The sequence below is a fragment of the Myotis yumanensis genome, unplaced genomic scaffold (assembly GCF_028538775.1).
Source record: "Myotis yumanensis isolate MYYU_CA2020_CCGP unplaced genomic scaffold, mMyoYum1.0.hap1 SCAF_10, whole genome shotgun sequence".
NCBI classification, from domain to species: domain Eukaryota; kingdom Metazoa; phylum Chordata; class Mammalia; order Chiroptera; family Vespertilionidae; genus Myotis; species Myotis yumanensis.
In genome coordinates this window covers 71,179,649-71,194,344 of record NW_027223761.1, presented here as the reverse complement: position 1 = coordinate 71,194,344, position 14,696 = coordinate 71,179,649, and the positions used below count along the sequence as shown (strand labels likewise).

At 41.1% G+C, this 14,696-nt stretch overlaps 1 protein-coding gene across 1 annotated transcript in view; it reads left to right on the top strand.

The window, feature by feature from the left end:
* The window catches only part of DDX10 (DEAD-box helicase 10), a 243,907-nt gene that overhangs the window by 164,188 nt on the left and 65,023 nt on the right, over positions 1-14,696 (top strand). The window contains exon 16 of the mRNA XM_070425965.1: positions 4,514-4,570. Coding sequence (XP_070282066.1) covers positions 4,514-4,570 — 57 coding nt within the window. The remainder of the gene's footprint in view (positions 1-4,513; positions 4,571-14,696) is intronic.

Genomic DNA, 14,696 nt, shown 5'->3' with positions numbered 1-14,696 from the left:
CGTGCACTGGGCCCCTAGTATTCTTATAAAAGTACAACTTATTATTTCCAGTTATTTGATGTTTTTTTATTTTCTATAGTTTTAAAATTAGTTTAAGCAGCGCAACACTTGAAAGTCATTGTGGTCTTTGTAGAAGAACATAGAACACTGCTCTGCTTAATTTTATCTCCTAAGATATAAGAATTATTATTATTTTTTGGTAGAAGATAGAATAAAATTGTGTGTATGTGAAAGAGAAGAGATAAAATTACAAATACATATATCCACAAACTAAAGCCATCTCTCAAACTAAGCATAATTATGATCAATTGTTTTTAATTCTTTTTAGTATTTTGCTACTTCCTTTTTTTTGTCTGTTAATGTTTATAGAAAATCAGTAATTGACACCAATTTTAATGGAAAATTTGGGTGCAAATGTTTAGAAACTGCCATCCATTACCTTTTTTTTTTCTATAAATTGAGGAAAGATTGAGACGATTTTACTTTAGTGGCAGAACAACGCTCATAAGCTCTTTAAAGAACCAGTTCAGGGATAGAGTATTATAATAACTACTAGAGGCCCGGTGCACAAAATTCGTGCACGGAGGGAGTGGGAGTCCCCTCAACCCAGCCTGCACCCTCTCCAATCCAGGACCCCTCGGACATCCCTCTCATAATCCTGGACTGCTGGCTCCTAATCGCTCACCTGCTTGCCTGCCTGGTCGCCCCTAACTGTCCCCCACTGCCAGCCTAGTCACCCCTGACTGCCCCCCCTGCCATCCTAATCGCTCCCAACTGCCCCCCCCCCCCCCGCTCCCTGCCGGCTTGGTTGTCCCCCAACTGCACCCCTCGTCTTGCTGGCCTGGTCACCGTTAACTACCCCTTGCCCCCGCTGGCCTGGTTGCCCACACAACCTGCTTGTTCAGTCGTTTGGTTGTCCCTCACTACTCCCCCCCCCCCCCCGCTGGCCTGGTTGCCCCATGCAGCCTGTTTGGTCGTCCCTCACTAACTCTTCTGCCAGCCTGGTCATAGGCAGCCATCTTGTGAGGGCATGAGGGTTAATTTGCATATCACCTCTTTATTATATAGGCTTGCATTAATTGGCTGTTTGTGCAAATAATTCTAGGTCTTATTTTCTTTTATTATTAAAGTCACATCTGTTAAAATTTTTAAACCCCAACTTTTTAATATTTACTAGAATTTCTAGAAAAAAACACTAGACTTGGCATACAAAGATCCAGATTTGAGATCAGTCTCTGTCACTTTCTAAGTAAGCTCTTTGAAAAAGTCAGAATCTGGGTTTTTGTTTCTTCATCTTTCCTTTTCCTATGACCTTGGTCCAGGAACTTTCAAGTAATCTTTAGAATGTTCCTCTGTATAAATAATTGCACATTGTTTTAAGTTTTACCTACCCTTTTAGTTGTATGTTTTATTTGGAAGTCAAAGTAACACCCATTTTCTCCAAAACTGGGGTAAAGAAAGAATAATAATTACAGAAAGTCATAATTTAACATTATGCATTAGGGGTGTGACACATTCACTGTTGCCATTTGAATTTGAATTCTTGTTAGTTTCGCTTAGAATTTAGATTTTCTGCTGTGCAGTCTGAAACTATAGAAAGTTAATCTCTAAGCTCTGTGAACTCCCCTCTTTGAGACTTTCAACATTTATGTTCTCACTTTATCCCCTCTTCTTTGAGACTTTCAACATTTATGTTCTCACTTTGTCATAAAGGAGTCTATAAATCTAGATAAGGTGGTTAGTAGCAATTGTCTGTCCTTAACAATGCTGTAAGCAGCAGAGCAACCTCAGGTCTGTTCAGAGTGTGTGTTAGAATTGGCTTTTGAATCTGGAGAAAGCCATGGATAGTAAAGCAGATATGATGGTGTATTCAGATTAGGAAAACTTGTTAATTCTCATGTTAACAGCTGTTTAGTATAATAGTGAATCATGCTTGCAGTTTCATATTACTTCATGAAAAGAAAATTTTAAAAAATATATAAATTGTTAGCTATGCACTTCGGATTGAAAATAGTCTTTATTATGTTAACACTTTATTCTTGAAGAGGAAAAGAGGTTTTTATTTAAAACAAAATTCTTTTCAACTTTAGATGGGTCAGTTTGTTGCTATGGATTTTAATATTGTGCATATTTATTTTTTCTTATTTAAAAAAAGTTAGTGTTGCATTTTCTGACAAGTTTATGATCATTGAAAAACTAACAAGGAAATTACAGTGCAATTCAATGAAATAACATGCTTTATGAGAACAATCTTTTATTGTTTTTTGTTTGGGGAAATATTACCACTTTTCTAAGGACTCCAGAGATGGGGATTCATATCCTTATAAATTCTGTTTAGATAAAGGAAAAGCGAAATAGTTAATATTGCATTTTTTCCTTCTTTTTATTCTAATAGCTAACATTGATTGTGTACCAGTCATATATCCCTAATTATGCTAAATACTTATGTATGTTATCCTATCTAATAAAAGAGAAACATGGTAATTAGCGTACGACCGCTACCCTTCCCATTGGCTAATCAGGGCGATATGCAAATTAACTGTCAGCCAAGATGGCGGTTAACCGCCAACAAAGATGGCCGCTAATTTGCATATGTAGGCACAATGCTGGGAGGCGAAAGGGAAAGGATGGAAGAAGCCCCCTGCCACTGACAGTGATCGGAAACCCAGGGGGGAGCTAACAGCCAGGGGCCTTTGCCGCCCGGGCCAGTGATAGCGGGAAGCAGGGGTGGAGCCAGCAATAGGAGCTGGGCAGGGATGGAGCCGGCAGTCCGGGGAGCTAGGGATCCCTTGCCCAGGCCTAAAGCCTTGGCCAAAGACGTTAGGCCTGGGCAGGGGTGGAGCCTGCAATCGTGAGGAGCTGGGGGTCCCCTACACAGACCTAACGCCTTGGCCTGAGGCGTTAGGCCTGGGCAGGGGTGGAGCCTGCAACTGCGGGGAGCTGGGGGTCCCCTGCCCAGGTGCCTCAGTCAGAGGCGTTAGGCCTGGGCAGGGACGGAACCAGCCATCGCGGGGAGCAGAGACGGAGTCAACGATCCTGGGCAGCTGGGGGTCCCCTGCCCAGGCCTAACGCCTTGGCCAGAAGCATTAGGTCTAGGCAGGGGCAGAGCCTGCAACCACGGGGAGCTGGGGGCCTAACGCCTTGGCCAGAGGCATTAGGTCTAGGCAGGGGCAGAGCGGGAGATCGCAGGGAGCTGGGGGTCTCCTGCCCAGGACTAATGCCTCCACCAGAGGCCTTAGGTCTTGGCAGGGGCAGTGCCAGAGATCGTGGGTAGCAGGGGCGGAGCCGGGAATGGTGGGAGCTGGGGGTTCCCTGCCCAGGCCTTACACCTCTGCCGGAGGCCTCAGGCCTGGGCAAGGGGCGGATCCGGTGATCGGGCGATCGGAGGGTGATGAGGGTCGACTCCTCTGGCTGAGGCATCAGGCCTGGGTGGGGGGCGGAGCCAGCAATCGGAGGGGCCTGAGGGTCCCCTGCCCAGGCCTGATTCCTGGGCCAGAGGCATCAGGCCTGGGTGGGGGGCGGAGCCGGTGATTGGGGGGATATGAGGGTCCCCTTGCCCAGGCCTGAAGCCTGGGTCAGAGGCGTCAGGCTTGGGCAAGGGGTGGAGCAAGCGATCAGAGGGAGATGGGGGTCCCCTGCCCAGGCATGATTCCTGGGCCAGAGGCATCAGGCCTGGGCGGGGGTCAGAGCCAGTGATCGGTGGGAGATGGGGGTCCCCTGTCCAAGCCTGACACCTCTGGCGGAGGTGCCAGGCCTGGGCAAGGGGCCGATCAGGCGATCAGAGGGTGATGGGGGTCGACGCCTCTGGCCGAGGTATCAGGCCTGGGCGAGGGCGGAGCCGGTGATCGGGGGGAGAGGGGGATCCCCTGCCCAGGCCTGAATCCTGGGCCAGAGGCATCAGGCCTGGGCCAGGGGCGGAGCCAGCAATCGGAGGGGTCTGGGGGTCCCCTGCCTAGGCCTGATGCCTGGGCCAGAGGCATCAGGCCTGGGCGGGGGGCAGAACCAGTGATCGGGGGGAAATGAGGGTCCCCTGCCTAGGTCTGACACCTCTGGCAGAGGCATCAGGCCTGGGCAAGGGGCCGATCCTGCAATTGGAGGGTGATGGGGGTCAACGCCTGAGGGCTCCCAGTATGTGAGAGGGGGCAGGCTGGGCTGAGGGACACTCCCCCCCCCCCCCCCCCCCCCCAGTGCACGAATTTTGTGCACTGGGCCCCTAGTTTTATATAATTCTTATACCAGTTTTATGAAATATGTGCTTCTGTTTCCATGTTTAGATGAGAAAATGAGAGTTAGAGAATATAAATAAGATGCTCAAAATTGCATAGTAAGTGGTAGAAATGGGATTTGATTCTAGTTCTGTTGGACACATACTTAATGATTACGAATATGTATGCCAATCTCATAAATATTTATTCAGTAATCATTTGATTTAATAAAAACTGTTATGAATGTGCAGTCTGATTTACACCTAATAGTTGGAAGTATATCACTCATTTTCCCCCTCTTCTTGTAGGAGAAAAGATTGAAAGAAAGGGAAGCCAGAAGAGAGGCCAATAAGAGGCAAGCAAAGGTAAGGGTTTATATTTTAATGAGAAAGTGTTTGTAACACTGAATGGAATTTAAATACTCTTCTTTTCCATCTGCCTTTTATGTTTATTTATACATCATGACAGTCAAATTGGATTGAAGTCTGTATAGCCTGTGTCACGTTCTCATATTAATTTGTTTCCTCTGATGTGGGATGAAAATGCCCAAGATAATTTGTTGATTGGCCTTTGCCCTGCTACTTCACAGCCTTTTTTTTTTTTTCCATTATATATTGCGCCTGTTTAATATAGCAGATGGTTGACTCTGTGGGCCAGGCCTGATAGGATTTTAAACTATATCATCTTTAGACTTGCTAAACAGCTTACATGAACCCAATATGATAGTAACTGAAAGCATTGGTTGCTTCAATTTAACTCCTAGATAGAATCTAGGGGAAAGCTCTCTCTGTATCGCCCACCTTCACTGTATATTCTGTAAACAATTTCCAGCAAGTACATATGTACAATAGTAAACGCCAGTCATGTGCAGCAGTAATTTTTATCTGGTGTGTTAGACACCGAGAAAGGCTCAACTTCTGCATTCCGAGGACATTTAGGAGAAATGATTTCCTAGAAGCAGGCCCAGTAACGTATGTCATTTCTCACGCTCCCTTTGTGCTGTGCCTGACTGGCCATGATTTCTCCTTGGCAGTCAGCAAAGATCTGACTCCCTTGAGTAAGACCATAATGTCCTTTGTCATTTTTTTTCATGCTGGCCATAGCATTTAGAGAGCAAGTCAGAGATGATGGCTCATGTTATAGTTCTGAAGTGGGAAACAATTACTGCACAGTGGGAGATGAAAAGCCCGCTTATATTCCGTGTTAAATATCACTCTGTCTTCAAAGGTGCCCGAGAACGAAGCTACAGCGTGTGCAGCCTGACTGCTAAATCAGGTGGTGGATTCTGCACAAGCTTAAAATGCAGACATGAACTATCATGGCATGGAAATTAGATCTTAGGGCTATAGTGGGAAAATTTAAATTTAAGAAGAAAATCTTAAATCTAATGAAAGCATTTGATATTTATGAATATTGCATGTTCACATAAGAACATACCTATTCATTTCACTAAGAAGCTCTCATTTCTGCATATAAAATTGTAAAATGAAAGTTATACTCTAGACCAAAAGAAAGCCCTGTTACTCTATTTCCTTTGTGTGAATTCATGCATATTTGTGTATGTTACTAAATATGCTTTATTGTTATAATTGTTGATACTGTATACTTGATTTTTCATAGTGTTTAAGCTGTAAGAAATTGCTCTTTCCCTTGAGCTGGCCTCTTCTGCTTCTTCGTTTGTTTCCTCATAAATTCGAATGTATTTGGTTTTGATACTGTGCCAGCTGGGAAATATACAGACAGAAAGTGAAAAGGCCAGCAGAGTTTGCTTTTTCCTTTGCGGCAGATACCTAACATGAACTCCCCCAGCCAAGGCCATCCCTTTACACTTCACCCCGTCCCATATTTGTCATGTTTGTTTGTTTTCTGAAGTTTAAGAAAGGAGGAGGAATTTATTGTCAAAAGGACAACTCATTTCCTTCTGTATAACCACCAAGGACCATACTGGGAACAGTAAGAGGCTCTGTAGCTGACGTGACTTTGCTGCTCAGTCGGGAGCTTTCAGTGACCAAGGCTGTGTTTTAGCATCACTCTCAATGGTCGAGCTGCCTCCAGTTCACAGCCTTGTCTGAGTGCTCAGAGATGGCAGCCTCAGAAAGAGGGATGTTAACAAAGGGATGAGTGCCTGGGTAGTAGCCAAGACTCAGGTGTTCCCTGAGACACTAAGGACTGCAGCCTACTGACAGATTCAGGCCTACTGACGGATCCCAGAATTAGCCTTTTTATACTGAGCTTCTTTGCAAATGAAAGTGACAGGGGATGAAGGCCTTCATGGCTTTTCAGGTGCCCCTTTGGAAACAGACCCAGAAGATGTTATTTGGAGGGACTCTGTAAAGCGGTGATGGCCCACAGTTCTGTCATCTCTAAGAAGAAGTATATGATGTGAATGATCAGGTTTCCTGTTTATGTGTGTGTGTGTGCTTTAACTAATGGATATGGTACTTTTAGAGTAAACTTTATCCTCCCTTTAATATGTTTAAACATAATCATTTTGTGTTTGATGCTGTTCCTTCTGAGGCCTTTGGTCAGCTTCATTCTAGAGCACTGAACCTACAACTATTCCAAATGGTGCTTTAGTATTACCTTTTTAAGATATTTTAAGAAATTAGTATATAGAAACTGAAAGTGTGAGAAAGGGATGCACATAACTTTCTTTCTGCCTGTTTTGTGCTTCTGTCAGTAAGTGTGTTTATTAAGAAGAACATCTGATACAGAATATTTTTTTAATTGGAAAAAGTGTTTGAATAAAAGTTAATGTAATTATCTATATTTCCAAGAAATTTTATAAATGATGGTTGGTAGTTATCTCTTTCCTTACATAGAAAATATTCCTAAGAAAATTGCTTTAAAGTCTGAATACACTAAAATAAAGTTGGAACACACCTCACAGGAATCAGATGCAACTTTTTGTTAAAAGACAGAGATCTAAGATCTGCCTAGAATATGTTGTATGCATTGTTAGGAGTAGGAGAGAAACATGAAGTTGAAAAATCTTAAGGTTTTCTCGATACCCAACATGTAGTGATTTGGGAGATAGAGGTCTTTTGGGTATCAAAACAAGCAGAGAAATATTTGAACTGCTCAATGGACTTTTACTTAACTGACAGGATGTTGTGAGTTCTTGTAACTTAGACATTTTAAAGTGAAATCTGAAAAAAGTAGTTTTAGCAGAGATCAATAGACCACATTGCTTTTTGGATTTTGGGATGTTACATAATCCTGGACTTACAGCTTCACTTCATTATTCAGCCAGATTTCCTCATGTTACTTTGATGCTCACAAAGGCCTATACCTTCCTCTGGTGCCTGGAAGGACTTTGCAGAAATGTAAAAAAAGGAGCAACAGTGCTGAAACTTGAGGAAATACATCCGAGAAATATCTTAGTGCTATGCTGTTTTTGAAAAGAAAGTAGAATATAAGGCTGATAAAACTGAACTTCAGTTAAGTATAAAGGAGCAGAGTAGGAAACAGCTTAGAGGCACTTTAACACTAGAAAATTAAGCATTACTTTGAATATATTCCAGATGATGCTTATGATTCTTATTTTTTAGGTGTGGGAAAATGATATTAAGATAACTAAGAGTATGGTATACATTAACCCTTTGCGGTCCAATTTTATTTTTGGAATTCAAACAGTCTGGTCCAAATTAATTGATGGGATTGAATGTTGAACCGGTTTGCGGTGTCAACCTCAGCCTCGACGTTGGACCTGCTCCTAGCGCCTGGTCTGTCGAGTCAGCCTCCACGTTGGACCGAAAAGGGTTAAAATGTTGAAGTTTTATAGTTGTACATTTTAACTTGATTTCTTCCTGTCTGGTTTTTACTGGATTTTTATTTTAGTGACTCTGATATATTTAATGGTGCTCTAAATGAGCCATTTGGTTTCTCTAAGCAAACTGCTCAAATACTTTGTTTTAGTACTAAAATAAGACCCATTATGCTCTCCTTCCTTTCCTTTTAGATGATGTGCTTTTTAGCAATGAAAACCAAAGTAGGTTTAGTGTTGTTGTTGTTATTGTTTTTAAAAACAGTAACAAAAATGTATTCTCTCACAGTTGTGGTGGCTAGAAGTCCACAATCCAGGTGTCATCACCGATGCCATGCTGCCCCTGAAGGCTCCAGGGAGGAATCCTTCCTGGCTTTCCTGGCTTTTGGTGACTGCGGTCATCCTTGGTGTTCCTTGGCCTGTAAATGCAGCCCTCAAATCTCTGCCTCTAGCTTCACATGGCCTTCTTCTCCCTGTGTATCTCTGTGTCCCTGTGTCTTCATCTAGCCTCTTTCAAAGTCAGGGTGTCCAATTAGCTCCACACCTGCTCCTACTTTTGTTTTGGCAAATTGCTCTCAGGTAAAGTAACCACCGTCAGTGTGAGAAGTCATTTCATGAGAGGGGGAGTGCTGCCCATCTCTCCTTCTAGTCCAAGGGGCTGGGGTCTCTGGAAGCTGTAGAAGTTCTAGGGCCTGGGAGTTTCTTCTGCCAATGGAACCTATGTCACAACATGCTCCAGGCATTGGGATCCCTCAGCAGTGACATTGCCACAGTTCCCACCTCTTTTTTTTTTTACTGTGCCTATTGCGGTCACAGTACATTGAGAACTAGCATTCCTACTTCTTCATGGCAGTGCCTTTTCTTTTCTGCCTAGGGATTCTTAGGATGAGGGTGGAGGTAGGTGACAATATCAGAATCAATTGAAAAGAATATTTTTATGCACGCACCAGAATTCCTTTAGATTCTTTTTTTTTTTTTTAATCAACAGTACTTTATTTTTTGGTGATTCTATGTTTGTTTGTTTTGCTTGAAGATTATTGTAGTGGTTTCTTTCTTTGTCTCCTCCTCCCTCCCCCCCTTTATGATGAAGAAGGGGATTATGAAATTTGAATTTTTAACCATCTTGGATTATTTAAGAGGTACTTTCAGTGTTGCCTTTTCAGAGAATTGGCCTTCTCTAGTCATGAAGATTTAAAGGGATAATGCTGCTCATGATATCATCTTCATGTGCATACATGCTGTGCCTTTAAGACTCAGCTTATTGAGTTCTCCCTTTGTTTTTCTGACCCTCTCAAACACAGTGGACTCCTGCTTTTATAACTGCTATTCCAGTCTCCTGTTAAAGCTTCTGATAGTTTACAGCACTTATTTGAATAGTATCTGTCTTTCCCACTCAGCTCTATGTCATGTTCTCCTTTGTGTCCTTGTCCCAATGCTTGCTTCATAATAAGCACTTAATAAATAAATATTTGAATGAATGAATGAATGACTGAGTGGGTGAATGAATTGCTTAAAGAGATACAGAACCTGATGGAAATAAGAGCATAAAATCATTTCAGTTGTCCAACTTTCTTTAGAGAAATTATCCTCCCATTGTTGGATATGTAAACGTAAAGCAGTTGGATGTTAGCCTGCTATATTTGAGAGGTTTTGAATAGCTAGCTCTGGTTGGAAATTTTGAACCAAGGAGGTAATATTCCTAGGTGTAATGTCCCACAATACAGAGTTTACCACAAAAATTAGATTCTAAAAAAATAAATTCTGAATTTATATTTGTTCCCTGGCTCTAATAAAGATTTTTCTAAAATGATGTAAGAGGAAGAAAGAAAGAAAAAAGGAAAGAAAGGGAGAGATACAGAACACAGATTTACATTTTAAAAATATTTTATTGGGTAAAAAATACATAGCATAAAATTTACTATTTTAACCATCTTTAAGTATATTTAATTGGCATTAATTATAGTCACATTGTTGCACAACAACTACCACCCATTTCCAGAATCTTCTCATTATCCTGGACTGAAACTCTGTGCTCATTAAACTGTGACTCTGGAGTACAAACTTTTCAAGGGAACACTCTTACATTCCAAATAATGTTTCAGTATGCGAGGAAATGAAGACTCTGATGAATAGATGATTCTTCCAAGGTCTTAAGTTCAATAACAGCAAAACTGGGCTAGACCCCAGGTCTTTGGGTGGTTTTTCATTCTACTTTGACCCCCCATATACCAATACAGAAAATGCCAAAGAGCACTCAATGTGGCTTAATTTTATTAGATTTATTTTATTCAAGGTGTCACATATAAAAATAACAAAAAAATTATTAATACTGTTCCCAGTCAGTCCTCAACACATACTGAAAACTGTAACCCAAATAATATTGAAAGTTTCAATAGCATCAAGGTTAAATTAGCAAAAGATTTTTGTGAAGAATATCTTTTTGTGTTTGTCTAGAATAGAAATTGTAATAGCAACATTAGTTTGGGGTATGATTTCCACAGCTAATGTAAATCATAGTAGTAATTTCATTCATCGACTGCTTACTATGTTGTAAATACTGTGATTAAATTTAGGCTTTGCCTGTATCATTGCTTTAATACTCACAAACAGCACTGAAAGGTAACGTGTATTATTTTCATTTTTTTAGATAAGGAAATTGAGGCTTAGGAAGCTTATGCAACTTTCCCAGATCACATAGCTAATTTATGGCAGAGCCCAGACTTGAATCTACTTTACAGCACTCTAAAGCCTTGACACTTAAACATCAGACCATACTGTCCCCTCATTTCCGAGGCAGTCAAGACTATGCTCATTTGTGAATCTTCAAAGTTAAAGCATAAATTTCAGGTAAACACTTTTCTCATGAAATTGTTCTCCTCATCTACAAATACTTCCATTTTGTAGTAGATACTTTAAGAAACAGAACATTTAGTTGCATAACCATTGGTAGATACAGAGTATTGTTAATTTCCTGACCAGAATCCCAGGAATCAATTTTTTCTTATGAGTGAAATATTATGAAACAATGTACCATTTCCAGTCCACAGAGACCCGTTAAACATACCACATACCATATTCTCCTTTACTTCTTTACTTTTGCAGGAGTGTTCCTCTGCCTAAGATTCTTCTCCACTGCTTCTTTCTCCTAGCACTGTTTCTCTTTATTTTAATATATTTTTATTGATTTCAGAGAGGAAGCAGAGATTAAGATAGAAACATCAATGATGAGAGAGAATCATTGATTGGCTGCCTCCTGCACATCCCCCACTGGGGATGGAGCCCACAACCCAGGCATGTGCCCTTGACCAGAATAGAACCCAGGACCCCTCAGTCTGCAGGCTGACACTCTATCCACTGAGCCAAACCAGCTAGGGCTAGCACTGTTTCTTTTTTAAGCCTTTCCTACAGCCTTCAGGCAGATGTAGACATTTTTTTCTTTCTATTCCACTATATTTTTTGTACATTATTTTCCTATAGTACTTGGTGATTCTCTCTCTCATTGTTAAACTCCTTGAGAGCAGCAATGGAGTTTTTTCATAGCTGGTACATAGTAAATGCTCATAAATGTTTATTGAAAGAATCAATGAAATACAGTTATATTTATTCTTAAAATAAACATTTACATGTCAATGCTCTCAAAAGCTGTTGCTCCTCTCCAACCCCATCTTCTTTGTTCATCACAATTTCAGACAGATCCATTAACTTATATTAAGGTTATATATCCCTGATATTAAAATAGAATGTATTAAACTCTGTAGGTCAGTGGTTCTCAACCTTCTGGCCCTTTAAAATACAGTTCCTCATGTTGTGACCCAACCATAAAATTATTTTCATTGCTACTTCATAACTGTAATGTTGCTACTGTTATGAATCGTAATGTAAATATCTGATATGCAGGATGGTCTTAGGCGACCCCAGTGAAAGGGTCGTTTGACCACCAAAGGGGTCGCGACCCATAGGTTGAGAACCCCTGCTGTAGGTAATCAGGATGCTTTTAGAATACTTGACCCATATCCTATTTGCTAAGAAGTTAACAAATTAATCTTAAAGGTTGAAATGTCCTAATATGTACATAATGGTTTTCCTTCTCTTCCCTCTTTTTATCTAACTTAGTGGTCCTCAGACTTAACTGTAGGTGATTATACAAAACTATGAGGATCGTACTTTATGGGTGATAGAAAGGAAAATCTAGTAGTTTTATCACATTGAGTTTTACCTTGCTTCCTGGCTTTGGAATTTAACCCCCATAGAAGTGGGGACTTTACTTTGTCATCCAGTACCTTGCTCATAAATATTTGTTGACTGACAAAAACAGGGGATATTGAAAACTTATATGTTGTCAGTATCATGCTGAATATTGAATTTAATAGCATTAAACGTATGTTGCCTGAATAATTGCAACCTTTTCAAATGTGGTTAGACCATGAGAAAACTGGGATGCAGATCTGTCTCTACCTTCTGACTCATGACCACAGAAGGCTGCAGTGAGTGTTAAGGTTAAGAGTGATCTTAAACTTGTCCTGTGCAAGCCATTCACCCAGAACAAGAAAAAATTTTTCAGAAAACAAGTCAGACTTGTTGCTTTTAAACTGGCAATGCAATATAGATTAATTAGAGACAGAATTTTAATGACTATTTCAGGGGATGTTTCTTCTAATTCTTTGTAAAAAATGATGTTTCTTTTATAAAACTTGCAAAGTAAAATGTTCTATCCATATAAAATTAGGGAAAAATAGACTCAAAACACATTTGAATAAGATGTCAAAAAGAAGTGTTTATGTGCTCATGTTCTCTCATATGTGTGTATATGTACATATACATGTATGTATATATGTATGTATACACACACAAATCGCTTTGTGTATGTTATAGACAGTAATTTTCATATTATTAAATATTGTCATGGACTCTGTTCAGTTGAATGGTCACTCACGTCTATTCCAATATATTAATACTCTGAGTTCAGATTGGACCAAAACAGAATAAATCAATTCCTGTAATGCCCTTTATAGTCAATTGTGGTTTATTCTGCTTACCTCAAATTAGAGGTAATTGGACATTAATATGCTTCAGTTGGTGGTTTATAGACAGATCAAATAAACTTTATTTGAACCATTGGGGTCAGTTGATAATTATGTGGTTGAGTGTGTGTATTTTATTGGCTAATACTCTACTTTATAGAAACTACATGAGCATCTGTGTGTGTGTATGACCATCATGATTGAGGAGACTGATCTTAAAATCACTGACCCATATTTTTACATGTATTGCTCTTCACTAATTGTCCGCACAGCAAGATAACTTTGTTTGGTTGTTAAAGCTGTTGTTGGCTTTTGGAAGATTATACCATCATGATTTCTGACACAGTATATAAAAATCTCAAATACACTGGGGGTGGAGGGGTAGGGAGTGCATTTTTTTTCCTGTCCTGAGATTTTGCTTTATAACTCAGAATCCTTTCATTTATACTTAGATATAGAGGCATGTCTAGAAAATCACCATAAAACTTGATTTTAATGATTCTCAAATTGTGGTACAAGAATCTGTATGGGTCTTACATGACATACTAGAGATTTTTTCAAGTTGTCATAAGCATACAACATTGGCTATAACAGGAATAAATTAAATCAAATATACACACACATATATATATATATACTAGAGGCTCGATGCATGAAATTCTTGCATGGGTAGGGTCCCTAGGCCTGGCCGGCAATCAGGGCTGGTCTGTGGAGCGGCCAGGGGGCCCGGCTGGCACCCGCCTTGGCCAGCCTGGTGCTGCCCACTCACTGGCACTGCCCCCTGCTGCCGCCGCCGCCGCCTGTGGGAGGCTACTGGCAGGGCGGTCAGGGCTGGCGCTGACCCACTCACTGGCCAGCCCCGCCTCCCCGTCCCCCCCCGCCCCCTCCCCCAGCTGCCACCTGCTCACTGGCTGGCCCACCCCCCACCACTGTTGCCAGTCACCTCCCTCTGAGGAGCAACTGGCGGGGCGATCGGGGGACCCCCGCTGGCACCTGCCTTGGCTAGCTTGGGGCCTGCGGGCTGGGGGCAGCTCCTGCATTGAGCATCTGCCCCCTGGTGGTCAGTGCACGTCATAGCGACCAGTTGTTCCAATGGTTATTCTGCAGTTCGGTTGATTTGCATATTAGGCTTTTATTATATAGGATTACCATTTTTAAATGTATGTAAAGGCTATTAACACTCCGGTGTGGGGTGAATTTCCCGCCAAAATATAAGCTGGCGTGGGCAATTATTTAGGTTTCCCGCGCAAAATCAGGGATTTTTATGATACCTATTACCCCAATGGGTATGAAACGGTTCGCATACGCAGGTAGGTATCTTTGTGAACGGCAAACAAACAAATATTTGGTAATACGCAGTTACAATTGGCCCGAGTTTACACGTTTCCCGCACTCCACCGCAAATCTATATGAACCGAGTTAAGACGGCTCCCGCGGAGTACGCGCAATTCACGCGAGCCGACTTAACTCGTTTCCCCCACTCCAAGTGTTAAGGTTATTAAAATAGGAATTTGTATTGCTAAATATATAGTACCTTTATAAGTCTTGTCTTTTCTTAAATGACATTTACCAAATGTTATTGTTATCTTGTAAGTAGTTTTGTGTTAAACTTCTTTTACCAGAAGAGGTGGAAATCAGTCATATGGTGTATAAATAGGGCCAGCCATATGTGTAACAGTCAAATATCTGAGACAATAGGTACCA